This window comes from Anser cygnoides, chromosome Z (genome assembly GCF_040182565.1).
Source record: "Anser cygnoides isolate HZ-2024a breed goose chromosome Z, Taihu_goose_T2T_genome, whole genome shotgun sequence".
In the NCBI taxonomy this organism is placed as follows: domain Eukaryota; kingdom Metazoa; phylum Chordata; class Aves; order Anseriformes; family Anatidae; genus Anser; species Anser cygnoides.
Window position 1 is genome coordinate 62,598,792 of NC_089912.1, and position 23,556 is coordinate 62,622,347.

Consider the following 23,556-nt stretch of genomic DNA (forward strand, 5'->3'; position numbering starts at 1 on the left):
AAAGCCTTGGTGGTCTAATCTGAGATCTCATTTCTCCTTGGAGGGCGAGCACTACGGCTATGTGTCAGAGCACAGCTTTTTCTCCTTTCTTCACCTCACCCTGAGCCACCTGCTTGACTCAGGCCCCACTGTGGCTGCTCGGTTGCTCTCATCTCCTTCTTGTCATACAGAAAGCCGAAAGGCCAGGCTGGGATGACTCCAGATGCTTTTATGCTCACCCTAGCAATAGGTCCAGGCTCCAGGAGAGCATAATTTCCTCCCCCACAGTAACAGGGCTGTGGCTGACCTGCTCTAAGAACGATCTGTGCAGTGTCTCCTGGAGAAAAAAAGCAACATCCTACAATGCAGCTGGCCCCAGCGAAGTGTTAGTACCCTATTAATTCATGAAATAGCTCTGCTCTGATAGCTGTAGGACAGCTTCCTGCCTCTTGAAGCAAGGGAAGTTTCTGGTTAGGCTGGCAGGTTATATAATTGAACAACAGAAACTTACATTAAAGGCAACTTTGTGACATGTGCTTCTCCTTACCGTGCTGACTAGTACCAGCCACTGTGTTTTTTTGGTACTTAGATAAATACCAGCATGAGATCTAAGCTGGAAGAGGAACAAAACTGTAGCTAGGAAAAGTGGGAAAATTATCTGCTACATTTGCAATTCAGGCCACTTTTTACAAGAAGCTTTGCTAACAAAATCTAAAATAAAAAACACAAATATTTTCAAGCCAGCATCAATATGAAATAGGCTCCCTTTTGGGACTATATCTGCATGTAGCTCACTCAGTCTTTAGGTGGGATCCAGCATGCTAGATTAGACATTTGCTGATCACATACAGTTAGGCACCCCACTGAGCAATCTTCCAAAGTAGTGCCATATTTCTCTAGCTAGCTCAAGGAGAGAAGGTGCTTACATCTAAGCAGACAAGATCCTACCAGAGCCCTCCAAAAATACCCACCTTTACCCATTAGCCGACTGGCAACTTTATAAAGAAGCAATTAAGAAACTGCTCCAGAACCCAGCTAAACTAAAGACAGCAAGGCAGTGCTGACATCAGGTGCACTGCACCCCTGATGGGCGTCTAAAAGAAAGAGCCCACAGAGAATAATTAGGAGGTCAGAAGGCTGGGAAGAAAGGGATTGACTGCACCATTTGAGCCTCCCCTGAATCTAGCCCAGAAAGCATGCATTTTCACAAATGAGGAAGATTTATTCTTTTTCAAGAACCCACGTCCAAGGACAGCCTCTCTAATTTTCCACAAAACAATTGAAACCCCCTAATGGCAGCTTGATTTTCGATACCCACCATCAGCCCTTGTTACTTTGTTTGCCTGAAGGCAGTTACAGTCAGCGAGCCCCTTCTGGGGTGGAATATTTCCCTCCAGCCCGTTAAGTGTACTGGCCAGGTGTCATGCCTTGGACACGGCAGCTTTCCTTCCCTCTACAGCAGCTGAGATTGTATGAAAGCCTGCGTTGAAGCCAGCCTGCATGCTAGTCACGGACACCGAGTAAGGAAAGGAAGCAGGTCTCAGAGGGATGCTGCTATGAGTCGCTCTGTCTGTCTGCCTCTCTCTCGTATGCTCATCTTGCAGACAGGGATGTGGGGGATTTACTGCCAAGCTCCTGGCGTGGTGGATGTGTTGATAAAGATGCCACTGCCACAGCCCCTCATCACCACCGTAGCCTGTGCTGCAACCCATTGCCACGCTGCCTGTTTTAACGCAAACTGTCACATCACTGACTGCTAGGTAAGACAGACAGACTGTCTGGATGGGGATTTCAGCGCAAAGAAGTGAAATTAAAAATGCAAAATAGAAAAACAGATGGCATAAACTTCATTAAAATAGTATTTCATCTCGTGGGGATCCCGCGGGGATCTGTTACCTTCCAGTGGATATGGAGCCCCCGAGATCTACACTTAGGGATTATTCTATTCCTCCCTCTCCTTATCACAACTCTCTTCTGTTTTCCAAAGGCTTGTGGTATGTGCTCCATCTGGATATGCCTCCTAATAAGGATGTGCTGGAGACATCTCCCAGCACTAATGGACGCCCAACCCCCCCCGTGCTGTCAGGAGTTTCCTTATCAAATGATTTGCAGGCAAGAAAGAAGCATGGCTGAGTCCTGAAATTTCAACAGAAAGACAAAATGGGAGTGTTAGGGAAGTAAGAAATACATAATTAATATGGATACAGTATCTGTAAGTCTTAAGATGATGAATTACATGAAGCAGAAGTTACTTTCCCTTCATGTGAAGTTTGTCTCTTTTTAGATGTGGTACCAGCAACAAGCCAAATACTTTACTATTCCACTTACAAATCAGGTGTAATCTTTAGGAACTTACTAGAAATAAAAGCCACCTGTGAAGATTTTCTTGTATCTAACTGACCCCCAAACAAACGTGGTAATGAAACGTATTTACTTATGGGGCAGAGAAACAACCATAGAAAGGACATTCAAGCAGCAGGATAAATCTATGTTCGGAGCATGCAGCACAGCACAATTTCTGTCACACTTCAATCACTGTGGGCTCTGGAAGCAAAACTTCTATGCATGCTGGGTTGCTATTTAATTGAGCTCATTTAAACCAAGCTTCCAGCAAGCACATATGACAGATTTATATATGAATCTTCACAGAGTATAAAATGACATTTATCAACCTTCCGTCAGAGCATTTGACATTTGAACAATTGATTCCGATTTAACAGTGAAAAATGCCACTATCCATACAGAAAACTTGCAATAGGATTAAAACCCTAGTCACTACCATCCCCAACAACAGCTTTGCCAGGTAAGCTATTAAACATTTATGTACTACCTTAACTTTGTTTAGGCTTAAAGGGATTAAAAAGCAATCCAAATCCTGATGAGTTTAATGCAGAAGAGACTAAAGATTGAGTTGGAAGAAAAGGAGCCAGAGCTGGGAGACGTGAGACATTAAGCTGCTTGAAAATTGCAAAGGTCAGGCAGATTTTAAGAACGACAGCAACAGGAGCTGATGTGTTTTAAAAGCATGTTACACTGGCTGCAGACAATACCATCAGTCTCGTTTTGGCCCAGGTAACCTAGCACTCATCAGAGTATGGCTAAGAGTAGAGAGTCAATCCAAACTCTGTTAGATATGCGTTCACCTAATTGAAGAGGCACTCTGTATCCACAGGGAGAGGAGGGTTTTGAGCAGACTTCTCTCTGGAGCCCAGGCAGGAACATGCTTGTCAGTGTGGTTGGACAATTCCTCTTAAGCAGGTAGATTTCACCAACTATGATCTTCAGAAGCACAGTGTGGTCAGCACCGAGCATTCACTAGGCAGGAGCACTAGCAGGTCCTGGAGGCTGTGTCCTTCTATAACTCTGTGGAGCTCTAATACAATACAAGTTTTGGATGTTTTCTGTTATTCCCAGAAGACACCAGTTGAGCCTGTCCCTACTTTCATGGTTAAGCATGCTTTAATTTCCAGATGTAATATACCCCTCACAATTTATGCTTTAACTTTTGCAATGTTTACACAATCTGTAATGTCAAATATTTCTTTTTTGTTCCTGATATTTACTCCCTGAAAGATTTATGTAAGGCAAGCAGATCCTTTCTCCATCCTGCTTTTACCAGGTACAATATGCCAACCTCTTTTAGTTTTCTGTTATATGACAGGCTTTCAAATCGCTGGTCTTATGTACTTCTCATCTATACCAAGCCCACTCTAAATTCCTCTTGGTGGAACTGAAGCGATGAGATCGTTACACTGCATTGCAAACATCTTACCCTGGCCTTTCACAATAGCAGTGATACACCTTTATCTACTGGAAAAAGTGATTCAGACTCTTCTAATATCCACCTTTCCCACTTTAATGGTGGATAATAGCATTCGGCAGTGGCGAAATGCAATAAAATTTTCCCTACATGATAAAGCAGAAGTTTTGGCAGAAGAACTAATCATTCTGCTGTATCTGTATGTTTGGAAAAAAGCTGGGAAACTCTGCAAAGGTATGACTATGGCATATTTTTATGTATTAGTCCATTTTAATAATTACTCATCTTGCAATTATATCAGGCTTTCTCTTTCTTACTCACTTCCAGTTGGTAAACTTCAATTTACAGCAGACTGAGTTGCTCCTGTCATATTTTTCTCATTTCTATTACTTTAGTTTTCATGCCTTTCCTCTGTGGTATTTCTGAGTCTTTATTGTACTGATGTCCCCCTCCAACTCCCTCCTACTTTTTGTCCCTTTGTCATTAATGAACTTCTAAAAGAAATGACTGTTGGAGAAGCCCATTAACAATCTCCTTTCTTCTGATAGTTTCTCCTTCACCACTACCCAATGTGAAGTGAATTCCCTGGGGTTCTCAATTCACTGCCTCTGGTTATGCACTTACTTTATAAAACTGAAATTTGTTACAGATCTATTTTAAATTACCTTTACATTTAATTTGCATGAATCAAACTTATTATCTCTGAATCCAAATCTCTTTCTGATGATCAGATCTTCTATAATGTCCTCATGTGTTACCAAAGCCAAGTCTAAAATAAGCTCCATTTTCTGTCACATTAGTGAATCTCTGGAGGATATCTTTATTGTCCAGAAATGCAAGAATGTCTCAGACCTACCAATAATAGTATCAATTGCTCTCCAACCTAATTCCTGATGTTAAATTATCCAAAACAACTACTGCAGTAGTAATTATCTCTCTAATAACATCACAGAACTCTTTTGGTAGTGAAAAAGGATGCTGGTGGCATATGGCATGCTGGCAGTGATTATCTTTTACCAAACTGTGAGTTGAGCTGTCATTAACACATACTGCTGCTTTCTGCCATTTCCTGAAAAGCAGCTGCCCTTTTTAGAGTACTTATGATTGCTACTGCAGGACAGATATACTGTCCCAATGCACTTGCTCATATCCTCCATCAATAGTTCAAGGTCTTCCACCTTGCTGCATAACCTTGCTGCATTTGCACATCCAACTTTATGTCTCTTTTCCTCCCTAGTCACTCCTTCTTCAAGATCATTTATTCAACTACTTTCTTTCCCTTCACTGTCCATAGACGTAGTCTACAAAATTCCTTTATGCACTGCAATGACCAGATCTGTCTATTATTCAATCTCCCATAAACTCCAGCAGAGTCTTGAGACTGCACAAATGCTTCCAGACTTCTCCTGGTGTTTCTTTAAAGCTCCTCTTACCAATGAAGCCAACACCACTGTTTGCAGTAGTACTTAATGTCCTTGGGTGAAACCCACCTATTGACAAGATCTCTTCATAACCACGTAACGATGCTCACAGGTTCTCAAATCTTGTTCAGACTTTAGCTGTCTGCTGACCTTCCCTGTCATTCATTTGGTAGGGCTCAGGGCTATGCCACTGAACATCTGGGCATCCACCTTTTTCAGAGCCTTCCCTGACATGGCAGTCACCCTCAATCAGCTCCAGCAGCATCCCATCAATGTCATTTATTCTGATGTGAAGGACAACTAGGGGACTGCTTCCTGCTCCCATCTGGAAATTTCCCAGACCATTTTTTACCCATCCTCTGAGCAAAAACCACACTATTCCTTTGACATGCCCTTTGTCAGGGTCTTGAGTCTGTATGGCACAATAGAGATTCAGGTTTTGGAATCAGGATGGCAATGTGTGGATTACTGTCCTCTTGTAAGCATCAGCTTTGTGTGGAAGCAATGTGTTGTGCTAATATACGCTGCTGCTTCCAGAACTTCAGACACAGTGCTCAGAAATAGCATGAGTATTTCTTTGTGAACCATTAAAAACCTACAGTCCCTCCACCTCACAACAACACGGCTCTGTCTTTTCCTGGTAATGGTCCAAGTCTCTGTTCCTCTCCCTTTTGTTTGCAGTCATCCTGTCCTCTTTTTACAGCCCCTCTGTATTATCTTCATTCTTTTTCTGGCCAAGCCTTAATCTTAGCTTGATGAAATTCTGTAGGTTTAAAAAGCTGTTCCTTCCTTTTCAGGAAGACCTCTACCACAGCCCAAGACAGACTGTCCTTCGATGTTTGTAGGTCACTTCCCTGAGCAGCAGAATCACACCGATAAACTGCTCTGTGAGATTTCTGAGCTGAGCTGGTATGTTCAGCCATACAAATGGAGATCTGCTTATGATCCCACTAGCGCCTCACCATATTACAGACCTTAGATTCAGCCTTCTCGGTCTTCAACAGCAATGACTCACCTAATTTCACTTGAAGTGGGGACGGCTTATAGTTCATGGCTACAGTCTCTCCCTCTCTCGTATCACAATCTCTGTCCGAAATAGACGCAGCTGTTGGATCCTGTAGAGACAGAAAATGAAACAGAACAGAACAGTTTAGCTAAAAGTTATGCAGTCACTTCTCTACCTGGCTACTAGGCTAGTCCATCCCCACCCGCGTTCAGAGGAAGCAGAGAGTATGCTGGTGTTTTAAATGGCTGAAACCTAGGGGAAAATCACAGAACTTTGGAAGCATGTTTAGTATGTTAAAACTACCTCTGGAAATGCCAGATTTCAACATCAGAAACATGATGGATGATACTGGGAATATAATATGGAGCGTAGGTCACCAGATCAAAATCAGCCTGGGCTGGCAATAGTCCCAAGCCATTTTCATGTGATGACTCTTTGGTGTGTCGTATGAAATACACTTACAGTTTCAACTGAGTTCTAAGTGGATCAGTCAAGCTCATGATTAAAACTAAAAAGCTCGTGACCAGCTGTGTGAAAGTCTTGCCCAGAAGGAATTAAGACCAAATAAAAAGGTGAATTCAATCTCCGGTCCATCTTGGAGAAGAATGAAGAAGCCTGTACTTCCCATACTGGACCAATTTTGTGGCTAAATGGGCAGATTTAATTTCAGTGTCTGTCAGCACAGCAGCTTTTACTGGAATCCCCCTAAAACAAAAGCTCCCAAAACTTAAATCTGCGCCATTGCGGCCTCTTACAGACAACCTAATCCAGGTAGCGCTGTACTCAACGTTACAGTGCATCAGAGCAGTCATACAGAGACAAGCTACCAAGTCACTTGGCTCCAGCACTGATGAAAGTATTTAAAATCCTTTCACGTCAAATTCCAAACCTGTTGGACCTATCTCTATTTAGCACCACTGATTTTCCAATATGTTCACTTCTTCCCACCTAGAAGCTAGAAACTAAATTGAACATGCGCACATATATATACATATATGGGTATATAAATTCTGATTTATAATAGGTACAGCTGCACAGGGAAAACAAACATCCAATATTAAGTCCAATATCTGAAGAAACCATCAGTTTGTAGAAATGGAACAAGGCATGAGAAACTAAAGATCAGTAAATACCACTCCAAACTGGCTAATTAATATTGTCCACCTCTCAGTTTCTGGAGTTTGTAATTTTTTTTTTTTTACAGATTTTCTAGTAAAAATGCAACCCGTGATTTGGCACTGACACCTGTAAGCAATGCAAGCCAGTCAGTGAGTTTCAAAGCAAGGGACTGTTGCTCTGCTCCCTCAGAAAGAAATCACTCTGTGAGCTCAGTGAGTTCTCCTTCAGTCAGTAAGATCTGCAGAAAAGCACCAAGGAGTCCCGGTGGACACCAAGCTGAAGGTGAGTCAGCAATGAAGGGTGGAAGGGTGACAGCATTCTCAGCTGCATTACGCAAAGCATCACCAGTAGGTCTACAGAGATGATCCTTCCCCTCTACTCAGCACGGGGGAGGCTGCACCTGAGTGCTGGGTCCAGTTCCAGGCCCCTCAGGACAAGAGAGACATGGCCACACTGGGGAGAGTCCAACAGAGGGCCACCATGATGACGAAGGAGCTGGAGCACCTCTCCTGCGAGGAGAGGCCGAGAGAGCTGGGGCTGTTCAGGGGGGACAAGAGGCAGCTCGGAGGGATCTCACCAATGTCTGTAAACACCTGAAGGGAGGGTGCAAAGAGGATGGAGCTAGGCTCTTCCCAGTGGTGCCCAGTGCCAGGACAAGAGGCCATGGGCACAAACTGGAGCACAGGAGGTTCCCCTGAGCATCAGAAAGCACTGCTGTGTTGTGTGGGTGACAGAGCACCAGCACAGGTGGCCCAGAGAGGCTGTGGGGCCTCCCTCCTTGGAGATCTTCAAAATCAACCTGGACCGGGCCTGGGCACCCTGCTCTGGGTGTCCCTGCTTGGGCAGGGGTTGGACCCGAGGGACCCAGAGCTCCTGCCCACCTCAGCCACTTGGTGGTTCTGTGAACCACCATCCTTTCCACCCCAGTGCTGCCTCTTTAATTCTTTTTAATTCTTTAGCTCTTTTTAACACACTGTGCTTAAGAGATAAAATATGATTCTTGAATTAGGCTCCGTCTTAATAGGAACTGGTCAAATACCACATGTAGCATTATTTTATCAAAATTCTGCTCCCTTGCACTGTCCAGTAGGCGTTCTTTGACAGCACTTAAAATGGATGGTTCTTACAAGACTCTGCATTCAATGACACAAAATAGATAATGCTGAACCTTCCTCTAAAATGTAGCCACTGCCAGAGTAGTGCAGAAGCAGTTTAATAATATGGTGAGAAAGGTTACAGTAAGTTGCAGACAACCAAGCCAGTATCTGGGAGAACATGATTAGGTATAAATAATAAATCACATGGGTTTTAGGTTAAAAAAACTATTTTTACGAAGAAAAATGCCAGGTTTTTAATAGCCACACTGAATGAGAAAGTATGGCAGCTGAATGGTAAAAGTGCAACAGTTGAAATTAAATGAAGATAAAAGTGGCAGACAGAAGAAAAAAAAAATCCCAACTTCACAAATGAAAATGGTGAGCTGCAGCTAGCTTCTGTCACTCAAGGAAGAGATCCTGGATGACAGGTTCCATGAGATGACCAGAACAACACAGACCAGGACTCTTCAGCCAGGAAGAGACAATGGATGGGGGATCTGGGAGAAGTTTAAATGATCCAGAGTGGGATGAGAAGGTGAATAGGGATCAGCCAGCCTTTATTTTCTACAAGAAAGGGATATAAAGTGGCAGTTAACATGCAGCAGCTGGAAACAAACTCAGTACTTCTCCATACAACAGGTGACAGGCTACTGAGGATGCTAAAAGGGGCTGAGAAAAGGGCGAGATAAATGCATGGAAGGGATATCCATGAGGATTATCGAATACTAAAGTTCTGCTGTGAGCTTAGGCAGCCCTAGAGGCACAGATCTCTGGAGAGAGTGAACCAGGGAGGTAACACTGGGGACTCACCCTGTTCTCGTGCTCATGGGGACACAATGAAGGGGTAGGTGAGACCTTTCATCTGACTAGTCTATGCCAGGAAATCATTTCTAAGGCCTAAAATGTTGCCCTTCTGCCTCAGCACACCTCACCGCTACATCAGACCCACTTGGGCACCCACTCCAGCCGCACAGCACTCATGACAGGCGCAAAGGGCCCACGCAGCAACAGCTGAGCCTGAGCAACCACCGCTGCAGTGCACGGGCCAGGCCTGCTCCCTCTGAATTGCAAAACTGAACCAGAAGGACACCGAGCTGGGCCAGGGACAGCATCCCCAGCACTAGAGTGCCTTGTCCGTGGCACTGGCATAACCCTGGTTCTGCAGCAACGCGCAGGGCTCCAGACAAGCACAAGCACAACAGCATTCCTGTGGTTCAGCTAGGGCTGCCCCCTTGCCTCTGTGCATCATGAATGCACACATTTCTCTCTCTGTAGCAAATCTACCCAGAGAAGTATTTACTCAACTAATTAGCCTTTTGCTTGTGGATGCCTACAAGCAGACCGAGGTTCACTGTGTGCTTATGTTACTGGAATTCACTTGTGGCTTTATCTTTTTTTTACAAGCCTTCCTTAGGCAATGCGTTCAGCTCGGACCCCAGCATCAGGGTCACAACTATGCGGTGTCACCTGTTCCAGGCCAGGTGACGTGATTTCTCTGCTCACCGGGAGCCAAACAACACTCCCAATCAAAAGGCAAGTGGCTGCAGGGGCTCCAAAATGGCTCTGGGAATTTAATACATTTTAGGTGGTTTTCTTTGGCTGTTCTTGAGACCTCCTCATGCCTCCTAGGGAAAAAAATACATTCAATCAGACCTCTGCATGAACATTTGGTTGGGGCCAGAGTTTAATCATAGTTTTCTCCCCACATGCTCACAGCTTAATTGGGCATGGGTAACAGCAGCATTTGAACGGTGGGGTGTTTCCTTATCAGTTTGTTCTTCTTCTGGGCTCAACACCATGGACCTTGAAAATTCTGCCTCCTGCCAGGTACAGCCACATCCTGCAGCGAGTACAACATGCCGTGTCTGAACATCAGAAATTAGTTCCAGTGAACCTTCATGGTACAGCAGCAGTGTGAATCCTTAGTATGCAGGGGCATGGAGAGGAGCTGAAACCACTTTAAACTTAAATCAGGTGGTGCTCAGTAGGGTTTTTATTCCTTCTCTGTTCCACTCCTCTTCCCCTTTCCAGGTCAACAGTCTTTTTACTCTTACCGCCTGCCTCTCGCAGTAGCCCACACTGACTATGGGGCGGAATAACCCAAACAGCCAGCAAACTGCAGTGTTACACCCTGAGCAATGGAGCTGGGTGCAAATACACCCTTGAAACACCTCTGGAAATGCAGCTTCCTTTCACTTCACTCAAAGTCAACACCTCTGATATCTCGCGAGCTTAACAAGCCTGCCCCGTGACTCCTCTGGGACCCCAGTGCATGTGGAAGGGAATGGGCACACATTTTTTGTGGCCTTCAGCTGCCCCTTAAGAGCAGGGCTGGTAACAGAGATGTCTCCACCTGCCCACCTTTCCAACCCTTGAGATCAGTCATTCCTGCAGCCACTAAAAGATGTTCTCCACCCTGCTCTCTGTGGGGAATTCTGCGATTATTAAAGCAGCTCTGCTTTTTGATAAGCAGAGGGGGAAGAGTGCCCTCATCCTCTGATCTCATAGAAAGACCCAATATACAAGGCTGTATCCATCACTTCTCTCCTCAGTTCAGAGGCATTGGTCTAATTATCAGCAGCTAAATCATTATGATCTGGCTGCTCAGGAATATCATCCAGTTAGCTTTGTCTCTCTCCAGTACAGGCCGATGATATGCTTGCTGTCTTCTGCCCGACTTAAAGATGCTGGAAGTACTGGTACCAATGCATGCGTGACGGCCTACAGCAAGTACTTGCAGCCCAGCAGGCTCCTGCTCTCTGAAGCTGCCCATGCGGATCACATGCTATAAACCAATGCTAACAAGAAAGGACAAGCCCAAGTGTTTTGCTTTTTTTTCCCCACATAAAACAATGAGCTTGAAAATTTAATAGATGTTCTGTGCATGAGAAACTGACTTAGCACAAAAACAAGTGAGAAACTCATGCACGCCAATTGCAGGGCATATGTTTGGGTCACTGAGAAGTTTCTATCATTCCCATGTTGTCATACCGGACTCCGGGGCTAGAACATTGCTCCTGCTAATAGGTATTCACATCTTCAGTCTTCTCTGCCCTGGGAACAGAAATCATACGCTCCTTGCAGATTTGCTCTGCCTCAAGCTGTGACACACAAGGTTGTCCTGAGGAATGCAGCTGTGGATGGCATGCTTGTGGGGAAGGGACTCTGATGTGCGTAGGTAGGTATGTAAAAGCACAGCCTCATAGTATTTTAGACAACAGACCTCTGAAGCCTTTAGGTACCACTACAATATAAACATGAAATATCTATAAGCATAGAGTGTAAAAAAAAAAACAAAACCAAAACACAAAAACTAAAACACTGGGAACTGAGATGTATAAAATGTGTACAGATTTGTGTAATCTATGTGGGAAAACTTTAAAGTAGAGGGATAAAGGATGTGAGATTTATAGTGAGTCAAGCTGAACAATGGTCAGTAATGGCATATTCTGGAAGAGAAAGGGAAGTGTCACAGGGGGATGTACTGCAGGAATGTAACCTGCAAACCTCACAAAAGAGTCTCTCATGCTCTCCTCTCTATCCCTTGGGCTCCAGCTTAAACATTCTGTTTTGGAGCCCATTACTTCAAGTAAGATGTAATCCCCTCGGCTCTCCTATGGATGAAAGCTTGAAGCTACAACCATCCAGGAATACTAAAAGAATGGATTTGCTCAGAGAAGAAAGGGGAAGATTAAGGAGTCTCATAATAGCTGTCTTCAGATACATAAAGAACTGCTGCAGAAAAAAAGGGTGTCTTTTTTTCCTCATGTTTCTGATCACCAGAACAAGAAACGATTACCTTAGACTGCACAGCTGCAAGGAAATATCAGGGTCCTTGTTTAATAAATGTGGAGCGATGATCCAACGAAGCGATAGTGAAATGGCTTTGAACGACAGGAAAAGGTTCAAGTGCTAATACTATTTCAGTTCAGATTCTAAAGCAGGGTTTGGAAAAGATAACAAATGCTGGAGGATTCTCACATATATGAAACATGAAACACAAAAACATACGAACTGTCAGATCAGAGGCCCAGGAAGGTCAGTATAAAATTATAGAAAAATTCATAAACCAAATGTCTGGCTAGGAAGGAACAAAACACAGCATGGTAGGGGTAGGTTTCTATAGCCCTGGTATCTTCTAGAGACATCAAAGGCAATGGCAGATCTTGTATTTATGCAAAATGGAATATAGGAGGAGGAACGACTTAGGGAAACCGGTAGGTGGCTATAGGGGCTGTAAGGTTTTGTAGTTTATCTGGCTTACAGTACAAAACATTCAGGTGACAAGGCAACAGATACTCCCCTGATGCAGGAGCCAGTGGTGCCATGAAGCTGAACAAAGCCAGAACATCCCTTTCACACCCCAGCACTATTGCTCAGGGTGTCAGAGCTACCGAGTCAAGGAACCAGGAGTGCAAATGCACACCCTGCATTTGTCCTGTGCACAGGAAAAAAGACTGTAGTGCTCAAAGCTCAGCCTAGAAAGAATGCAAATTCTTTCAAACAGTGAAGTGTGACACTGATAACAGACAGAGAATTAAACCTGGAGTCCCCTAGCACTGATCTGTCCAAGCTGGGGAAAGCCATACTGTGATGCAACCTAGCATCTGCACCCCAGCTTTTCTGGGGCCCATCCTGGATGGGATGGCAGAGGCTGTACGTCCTCAGGCTCTGACCTCTGTCCAGCTGCCCTCAGGATGCTCGGCACTGCCTCTAACCACTCACTCCCCCATCCTGCTTAAGGGGAGAGGAGCCCACTTCTGAGCCAAACAGAACACCAGTTAACTGTGGGAATGAGAGGTCATCCAAATTTCCTAACCACTTCCAAGGATCATGGCTGGCCTTCACCTTCTCTCTGGGAGATCTGGAGAAAAACATGTTTTTTCTAACTCTCACACGTTGAAGGAACTCTAGAAACGCATAGTGACCAGAGCAGAAGGCTCCCGGGACGTCATGGTCAGCACTTTTCATCAGCATGTACATCTTCTTAGCATTGCCAGTTTGTACCTAGGGAAAGTAAGTGGCATTTTGGCGACACAGTGAGTGATGCACCAAAATACACTCTGATAGCTACTGACTTAGTTTCAAAAACCTAATAAACAACACCTGTTTATTGACATTCCGCTAGCTCTGCCAATGCACCAGTTACAACGCTGCTGTTTTTATTTCCTGAGCAACTGGTGAACAAATCTTATTGAACAGTAACAAAACAGGCCTGCAATACCCACTACAGGATCCAGGTTTCAAACTCAATTCATTTATAAGACAAACCAGTATTTGAAGCCATTTTTTCATCAGCTGAAACCAGCAGAGTTAATATTGGTGTGTGATTAAAACCTCAAGCCTACTTAATTAAACTCAACCAGCTCAACTGCACTGGCATTACATTCTACTGTGCACAGCCACAGTAGGTGAAGCTTAATCCTCTGGCAGGTAACGAGGAGTTCAGGTCTTTGCTTTGTTTAAAAGGGGTCCAGAAGAGAAGTGCCAGTCTGCCTTTCTGTGCCGCCGTACTTGTTGACACGCTCCTGTGAAACCCTGTAAGAGGACAGCCTGACTTCCATGTTCGGGCTGAACACAACGCAACAAGCAGAAAGGCGTAAGTGAACAAGAAGTTTCAAATGTCTGTTTTCCTAATCAGAAATGACATTTGCAGCACAGGGAAGAAAGTCCCTTTTTTTGGATGATGATGTATGACTAATCCTGGGAGTCCACAGTAACAGAGGAAGCACCAAATCTGTAAGTAGACCGAATGCTTTGGGAAAGCGACTGAGGGACAAGGAGGAAAAATGGGAGTAATTACATGATTTCTGTTAGATTTCCCTCAGAGAAGCCAGCAGCACAACCAGCCCCCGGTCCTTTCCTTTCAATCACGACAGAGTATATTTAACACTGTATTTCCCTCCTGGCTCTTCTCACACACGATCATAAGCCATCCTTTTTATCACATGCATTTATAGGTTTGGTATCTTGTGCTAACTTTACAGGACTTAAATTGGATCGTTAACATTGCAAATTACAGAAATACCACATTACACTCCCCAACGCCTGCAGCACTTGACAAGTGGCTGGCATGCAATACCTGTTTAAAACCAGCTATTAAATGAGGTATGTTTTCAGAATGCTTCAATACCAAAACATTTCCCTCCATATAAAGGTTATATACATGAGGGCATTAACACCGTTCCTTTTGTACCTCTGATTATACATCCACGGTTCTGAGGACCAATGATACACGATTATTTAAGGCAATAAAGCATCACAAATTCCTTGGTAGCTGTTTTTAAGAGTCAGTTTAGCAACTGGCATGTGGCCAAACCAGGACCTCAAAATCAACCAAGCAACTTTATAATTGTTTCCTAAACCTCGACTCAGGAGGGAGGATATCCTCAAAATGATTAAAAGAGCCAAGGTCATGGTGTGTTTGAAGGCTGGGGGCTGGAATAAGTGCCTGGGCTTCTATAGGCACCTCCTATAAAAAACTGCAGTGCTCAGCCACAGTGTTGCCCCTAAGGGACAACAGCAGCAACTTTTAGGGATTGAATTCATGCTTGTCGGTAAGTTTCTAGAGCTTCTTTCAAAGGTGTGCCCCGTTCCTTCAAAGCTTTAAAGAGGCATCACCAAGAGTAAAACTATTAAAAAAAAAACTAAACTCATTTAAAAAAATGAGTTTTCCACCAGAGAGGATCTGTGCTTCCTTCCCATGGACAGCCTTAACACCCAGAGAAAAAAGTTGAGAATGTGCAATAGAAGTGGTGCCATGCCACGGTCACGGGCATACACAGGTATACATTTACAGATCCTCTCTTGCCCCGGCCCCTCCGCACACAGCGAGGCTGTTCCAGCTGTACATGAAAGATGAGATCAAAGCTTGCCCAATGCAAACATTAAAAGCGTTGGCTGGTTCCAGCAGACACTGCAGCGATGAGATATTCCAACAAAAATGTCCCAGCACAACACAAATGACAGTAGGAGAGCCCTGTTCCAGTGATGTAAGTTCTCCAATATCCTGGAGACTGGATAACCACCTTCATAGACAAAATGCTACACTGCTAGGCTTCCAGAGCCTCTGGAAGTAAGAACAATAGTAGGAAAAGGCTGGGCTGGCTCCACATCCATAACTTTCAGCAGCCCGAGGGCTTCAGTCAGCGGTTCAATGTCGCAGTTATTTAGTAATACCACCCCCAGCATGTCTCTGGAGCAACCTGTTCTTCTCCAGTTAGCAATTAGAATGTTGTGTGGTTGTTTGTTTTTTTTCATAGAAAGGCAGCTGATTTTTACACGTTCAATTTCTACGTGTGTAAGATGAATAAGGTCTTGCTTTTTGCTCTGGACTATCTCCAGCACCTTTAATCCATTTCCTCAGAACCTCTTCTGAGCTGTTCAATTGTTCCTCCTGTTCAGTTCTTCTCCAGGAACCTTTCTTCGTTCTGCTTTGCTCTTGTGTCTTTGCTCACCCCACTCAAGGATGGGAGGGGTGTCTGGCTGCACAGGCTCCCTGGCTGAGGTCTCAAGTCAACAGGGAGACCCACACACCTGACAACAGAGTCTGGTGAGGCTCAGCTCAAGGTCAGGCACTTCTGGAAGGAAAATGAGACATGTGAAGACTGTATATCTTTTTGTCAGCCCCTGGATTGTCGTCTAAGCCACAGGATGTCTTCTCCATTGCACACCTACTCTGTGTTTGCCAGATCCTACATTTCTACTCAAGGCACCCTGGGCAGGCTGCTTGCTGTCTTGACAAGCTGTGCTTTTACGCCTCCAGTTTACTCAGCCTGCACTCACAATCAAGGACAAGGAGGGATCTTGTGAGGGCTTTCAGCAGGGAATCACCGCATCTCCCTTTAACTACTCAGCCAGAACTGGCTCAGGAAAAGAGAGAAAGTCACCGGCAGGGAAATCCCAAGGGCTCAGCCCCTTGCTTTCCAGGGAAGTTGAAAGTCTGGGAATGATCCTATAGAAAATGCAAACAGTCAGGATGTTGAATGCAAGTACCTGTGCATTTGACCAACATCAAAGCCACTTCTGGTGCCAGAAATGAGAGGCACTGATAAAGCCAAGAAAAGGAGACAGCCTGCAAAACAGAGGCCAGACAAGGCCCTGAAGGAGCAGTGTGGAGACCCACTGCTCTTGGAGGAAGGTTTCAAGAGATTTCTCACGAATAATGGATGCCCAGTGACGTTAAAAGCCATTTAACAAACCTAAAAACCTTGACTCTTCCAACACAACCCAAAAGACCAACAGCTGCCCAAGACTCATGCACCAAGTGTACCTCTCATGCTGCAGACAGGAGGAGATCTCAGTGGTGGCCACCAGCCTGCCCAGAGCAGGGGACTCTGCCAACCCATGCTTCCGTACCCGCCCAGGTACGAGGAGGTGTCTCCTGGCCCCATAACCCAGGCTGACAGGCTAACAACTTTGAGAAGGCAGCTTGGGCAAGGACTGCTCTTGTCCTCACCTCGCCATGCTTTATTTCAAAGTCAGCAGCACACTGTCCGGGGCACGACCAAGGAGGCCACTTGCCCATCCTGCAAAGGTGGATCCTAGCATGAAAATCTTACTGGTTTTTCTCCGCTAGCACAGAAAACAAAGCTGCCAAGCAGAGTGCTCAGCAGCCTCTTTCTCTTTAGCACAGCGCTTTGAACTTGTCCCAAGAGATGGAGAGCTCAATCATCAGATTTCCATATTTATAAGGAGAGAGTTTCTGTTTAGCCAAGCTTGTGACAGAAATAACCCCGCAAACAGCAGCAGAAGCAGCAGCACAGCAAACCCATCTGAGGGGTGGGGATGCGAAAGCTGAGGCAGATCTCCAGAAGCTCTGCTTCGGCACGGCTCTCGAGAAATTCGGAGGGCACAAAACGTTTTGGCTTCTAAAATAAGAGTCCACCTCACCTCCACACCTGTGTCTCTGTGACTAATTAGCAGCCGGAGGATACGGGTTCTCCTCTGATAAAGCGCTGTTTGGCTCGGCTCTCCCCTGACACGTTTGTATTAGAAATATCTTGTTATGTGACTAATCAGGGAAGCCGAGACGAAGGCACAGGAGCCGACTTAAAGGGAAATTGCTGATTTTTATGAACACAGCTCATAAATTATTCTGCCTCCAAAGGGCAGAGACACTTCTTTCCCTGAAAAACTTCACTTCATTCCTGAAAAAAAAAAAGTACAAAATTAAGATCTCTGAAGAAAAACCTATTTTTATTCCCAGAAGGGGAAACTCTCATCTCCTCCCGTACTGAAGCCGGTGGCACTGGGCTGGCTTGCGTTTCCCTGGTTATTGCAGGACTGCAGTTTGCTGGCTGCAGAGGGCCGGGACAGCACGTCAGCCCGACACCGCAGCAGGGGTAGGCCTCAGCGAGGTGCTCGACAGCCGCAGCGCTGTCGGAGGCTGCGGATGGGAAGTGACAAGCGTGGTTAGGGTTTAACCACGTTCAGCTTCGAGCTGGTGGCAAGCAAAATGCCAGCCACATCCCCGGCTGTCCCTTGAGAGCAAGGGAAGATATTTAGCGCTGTTATCTTTCACACAGCGCAGCAGCCTCAGCGAGGACCAGAGCATGCCTCAAATACTGAGGTAAACCCAGCTTGGCAGGAGCTGTTTGAAATAAAGGCAAGCAGACACCATTTAACAGCGTGAGGAGAGTGTTTTTAAGGGGAGATTTGTTTCTCTCCACGTTCCCTGCAATGGAGCTGGTCTCCATCCGGCCCCAGCTTGTCTCCTCGGCCTCCCGTTGACAGCGCCAGAAAGAGATATCAGGCCAGACAGCTTCCGCCTCGCTTCTCCTTTGAAGGCAGCCCCTTTATCAGCCTAAATCAAGCCATCTGTCCCTGGCCCCCTCCGAGGCGATGCAGCAGATTGCAGAGGAAACACCGCGCGAGGTGGGACCAGGAGGTCAAGGAAGCTCCTCGCACGCACAAAAAGCCAAACCAGACCCCCTTCCCCCAGCGCCGGGGGGAAGCCCTTGAGCTGGGAAGGGAGATGAAAGGGTGGCTGCTGCCATCAGTGCTCCTGGGATGGGCTCAGACACACGCTCACTGGCCCCTGCTGCTTGGCTCCCTCTGGGCTGCTGCTCCTTCTGCCGCGGAGACATGGAGCAGCCCCAAAGCCCTGCACAGGGGCTCCCGGAGGCTTGCTGGAAGTCAGGCTGCTGAGAGACACGCAGGGCTTTGCTTGCTTAGCGTGACTGTCCAAATCTTTCCATTTTGACAGTTTTTTTTTTTTAGTTTTTTTTTTTTCATTTGCCAAATGCCTATTCTCTGGGCCAAAATTTTGCACTCCAGGTACTTCTCAACCTCATTTGTTTTTTTTAAAAAAATCAATATATAATTTAATAAACACAAATACAATTTTTTTGTTGGGGTGCTGGGAATCTATTTTGTCACCTTCAGCCCTCCCTGCTAAGTGATAGCCCCTCAGCAATCGCAGCCTCAGGGTGATGAGGGCAGGGGGCTGAGGAAGGAGGGGAGGCAGAGTCTGCTGGTAGGACTCAAGATGGATGGGGATGGGGGAAATGGATGGGATGGCTAGCTAGGAGGGGCTGAAGGATGTTCCTGGACAGGTCCAAGAAGACAATGAAGAGACAGGACGGGGATGGTAAGTGTACCATTGCTGTTACTTCCCCAGCTGTATTAAGCTCTAAAAGCCCTCCTGCACTGACGAGAAATCAGCAGGATTTAGTAACCTTGCTGTCCCTGTGGCCTGAGCTTAGCTAGGGCTAGTGGCACAGAGCTGAGCGCTCAGACAGCCTTGATCCATGCTGATGCTGCTGTGCCAGGTCATGCTGGACTTCCTTTATAGCCCATTTTCCTCTGTTAAAACTGCAGGGAACTGACATTACAAGAAAAAACCCCCAAACCAGCAGGGCTGGTTATCCAAGCTCCAAAATACAGCGGCTGCAGCCTAATTTGAGTCCTTGCAACCTATGTGCTATAAAACAGTCTTTAATGACATACTCACGTAACCTCTTTTCCTTGGTAATTCAGGGGACAGGACAGACCTATGCTGGAGATGAACCAGGGTTAAGCAACCAGGGAAGAGAAGCCCAAGTACATGATTTCTTGCAGAAGCTGCAAGTCACGTAGGGAGCAGGGAAACAGTGCACAGGAGGAAAGATGATCTCGTGGTTATACAACCCAGGGCTGTCCTAGGGAACTGGGACCTTTACTCTTGAGCTCTTACGTGAAGTGTGCCAAGCCTCTTAAACCAGATTTCCCACAAAGGGTCACTAATAAGGTCTCTCTCCTTTCCTGGATTCCTGGCTCATAGCCCTGTAGTGCAATTTGCTGAGTGCTGCTTGCAACTGCTACCGAAGTGAGCGGCAGATGTGCTGTGAATAGGAGAAAAGCTATGAATCAGGATGATAAAATAATCATCAGGCAAGAGGTGCGCTGCACCAAAAACCCCAAATGATGTTCTGGCCTGAATTACTGTCTGTTTCAAGCCCTTATCCATCTAGTCACAAAATCATAAGAGAGAGGGATGGGATTTTGAAAGGGCTGGGGGATCTTGCGGGCTTTTTAAACCACCCCCTCACCAGGCAGGAGCGCTGCAGAGATAAACAAAGACTTCGTGAAGTGCTCAAGCACCATGTCCGGCCAAACACCACAGAACAGCCCACAAAATGACTGACTTAGGGGTATTTTGACCTGCTGTGAACACCTAGACAGCCAGGTAGGCACAATGAGACTACAGCAAAATCCAGAAAGCCTTGCTTGTGAACAGAGCGAATCCTGTCCATCTGAACAGAGAAATGGTCTTGTTTCTAAACTATTCATAGTGCATAAGGTCCGTATCAGGGAGGAGGCTGAACGTGGCAGTTTGTAAGTAGCTCTGGGCATTCTCCTTAGATATTGACTATCCCTTTCTGTCAAGTGAAGCCTGTGCCAGTGGGTCCATAAGCCATAGGAATGGGTTCACATCCCAGCCTCTCCCCCTCACCCCACTATAACTCAGCTTTGGGATCTGTGTTGTTCTAAGTTCTGTTTTGGAGTAGCAGTCTGGGTACCCACAAAAACCTTGTCTCCTTTTTCTACCTCCTTGACTATTTCCCTCCTCTTAGTATGCATCCTTTTATTTATTTCCCGAAGAAGAAACAATTCCACTATTTTCACTGTCTCTTTCTTGTTACCATCTCTTTATGGTTCTACAACATCTTTCTCAAGGTGGTGATCAGAAACACATGCAATGTCCCAGGCACTGTACTACTGATCTAGAATGGCTTCACAGTATCTTGTCTACTCTCTGCTCCCTGAACTTTTGTTTGCCTTTTTGTTTTTGTTGCCACAAAACCTAGATAGCTTAATTCGAGTTCCCAGCAGTGATGCTGAGTTCTTTCCCATGTGTCTCAGCTATCCTCCTTTTCATCTTTCAAAGCGTTTTTGTGAGAGGTGTCTGAATCATTATCCCCATTTTATACCCATTTTATATCCAGAGAGGTGAAGCTGTTCAACACAAGAGCAGGAGAGCTGTGTCCTCCCCCCTGGTTTTGCCTCTGAGACAAGAGCATTTTCATAAATGCATTTCTACCGAATCCACTTGGTAGCACACACCAGAAAGCAGTGAGTAGCAACATTACACTTCCAACTACACTGCAGGGGAAGGAAAATGGTCAGAAGCTGCAGTTCCAGGACTACGTTACAGTCCTGAAAAGTGGTTCCTTCCTGCAAGAACTTGATATTAAGCAGAAAATTACATAAACAAATCAAAAGTCTTGCAAGCCACATTGTTCCCCAGACATTTTAAAGGTTGGGTTCAGTATACAGGCTTGTTTCTTTTTCTTGTAATCTTCTTTTTCCAGCAAAATGTTTTTTCCAGAATTGCCTTGCAAGCGGCTTCATGCTCTTTGCTCATTTAATTTTCTCAGGAACTTACTCCTTTCTCATTATCATCCAAACTACTGTAATTCAGACAGCGCTCCCCAACGTGTCAATTATGTCACACATCCCTGATCAATGTAAAGAGTCGCCTCTCTACCAATCTGTCACATCTGACAATTTCTGCTCCCTGTGAGTCTCATTTATATAAGGAGCTCACAATTAAAAGCAACACATGAGCTTAAAAAGATAATAAAAAATGCACAACTTGCCTTAGTATCTTCCCCTAAGGTACTTTCTCAGTTGTAGATATTGAGGCTAAGTCCACATTTGTGTCTGCTTCTTTTGCTTTGTATGGAGAAGTGGAGACTAGAAATGAGTCAACAAAACAGAAGAATGGGAAGGGTTTCAATTTCATTTATAAGTTCCCTTATATAAACCCTTCTTTTGGAAGGGTCTCAATTTGATTTATAAGTTGCCTATAGAATTAATGCATGGGGAAGCATTAAGAAGACCTCCTATTACCACAACAGTCTTTTTAGCTTCATGAAGATGGCTTAGAAAATACATCCAGATACAGGAGAGATGGCTCACAAAAACTTTCTGTAAGAAAGGTCCCTTGAGTCTGGTTCTACCTCTTTGTCTTCACGGCTTTCAATTAACACTGCGGGTGGGCACAGAAACACTTTCAGCTCATTATTTTCTTTTCAAATACTGGTGGACATGAGATATTTAGCTGAAACAGCCCTTTGTAGACATCTTAAATTCCATTATCATTAAGATGACAGACAAGGGTACTGTTTTCCTTACTTACTACTTCCATCTTTTGCAGGGTAGAAGCAGCTTCATGAATTAACTTAAGGTTTGCAATGCCTGCGCTGCTGGAAAAAGCTATCTGAAATGCACATCTTAAGAGCAATGATTGATTTCAGCTGAACTTGGGCGCTTGACTTATGGAGGCACAAATCAGGAATGTTACTGGCTAAAATATCCAGAAGCCTCCCAATAAAATAAAAAATGGTAAACAAATTGGAGTCTCTCTGGATGATCATTCTCATTATCTGGCTATAGAAGATAATGAGAGAAGCACTGAAGAAAGCTTGTCATTAGCTGTTAATTGAGGCACTTTCAGAAAGTGCTGCTTAAACCTTGAAAGATAGACTGCCTTTCCAACTGCTACCTAATACGTATGTTAGCACCGTATTAAAGCAGTCTCATTAGGTCCCTGCCCCCAGCACCACAGCTGAGAGAGAGCTTCCGATGCTTGAGATGAAACTCACGTTTTAAACAGCTCATCTACATAGCGCCTGTCCCCTGGGCATACCTCCAGCACACGTTACCGCACACAGACCTATCTAAACTGGCACACACGCTGCACAAACACAAGGTACCCAAGTGCGTCGTAATGACCTTCAGAAGAGGCAGCAGAGTCCCGGCCCATTACGATGTATAATCACATAATGTACCGATGACACAAATCATAATAATTAGCCTGTAAGCTAAGTGCAGCCATCTCAGGACATGATTTTAGGTTCCCTGGCTCTTTACAGCTCTGTTGCTCTCACCATCTCCCTCTCCTTATTCCCAGACCTTTTATTTTCACCCTCAAGTAGCTCATTGTCCATAGCTGGGAGCCCATTAGTTTTGAAGAGGGTTTCACGTGGAGATAATCATTCCTGGGTGAGACACCTCGGTTCCTGTGCAACAGCCAGCTCTCTAACCCACCTGTAACCTGTGCTCTACCCTGACAAAACTTGAAGGCTTTCAATAGAAACTGGCTACATTTCCATTTCAACTCTTCTCCGTCTTTACAACTGTTGAAGCAAAAATCCATCTCATCACTGTTTTGCCTCCAAAGCAATGTTTTCCATTTGAGTTACAGGATCACTATCATATCTGGAAATTCAGCATCCTGACAAAAACTTGTGTAAAGTGCCTGCAGAACCTTGGCTTTTAATTGAGGGGTGTGATGTGGGGTGACCCCGAGACAGCACAACGAGGTGGCCTGAGCCCAACAGAACAGGGTCACAGAGACAGAAATAGGGTCATGGCCAGAAAACACCCAGATCAACACGTGTGGGTCATCTGTGCCAGGGGGATCAACAATTTAATTGCGATCCGTGTGCCACCCAGTTTGCACAGCCACTAGGATGAATTTTACATACAAAGAATGACATTAAGATTGCATTATGTTTAATTGTAGTGTAATCTGTGCCCATGTACCCTGACCCTATTTCTTATGCTTCTACTTCTGCAGTATTCACAAATATTTGAAGCAGAGCAATGTAGTCAACGCTGAGTATACACCTGTGCTTACACAGGGAAATGTAATTTACTTGAATTTCCCACCTCAGTCATTTTGGA

The 23,556-nt window shown here is 45.1% G+C and overlaps 1 protein-coding gene across 5 annotated transcripts in view; it reads right to left on the reverse strand.

The window, feature by feature from the left end:
• Nucleotides 1-23,556, reverse strand: part of FAM219A (family with sequence similarity 219 member A) — a 99,127-nt gene that overhangs the window by 38,715 nt on the left and 36,856 nt on the right. For 3 of the 5 annotated variants that reach the window (XM_048048559.2, XM_048048560.2, XM_048048558.2), the window contains exon 2: nt 6,176-6,275. In XM_048048559.2, the coding sequence (XP_047904516.1) occupies nt 6,176-6,275 (100 nt within the window). Of the gene's footprint in view, nt 1-3,122; nt 3,353-6,175; nt 6,282-23,556 lie in introns of those variants that run through there. The other 2 variants (XM_066988722.1, XM_066988723.1) reach the window with 2 other exon arrangements.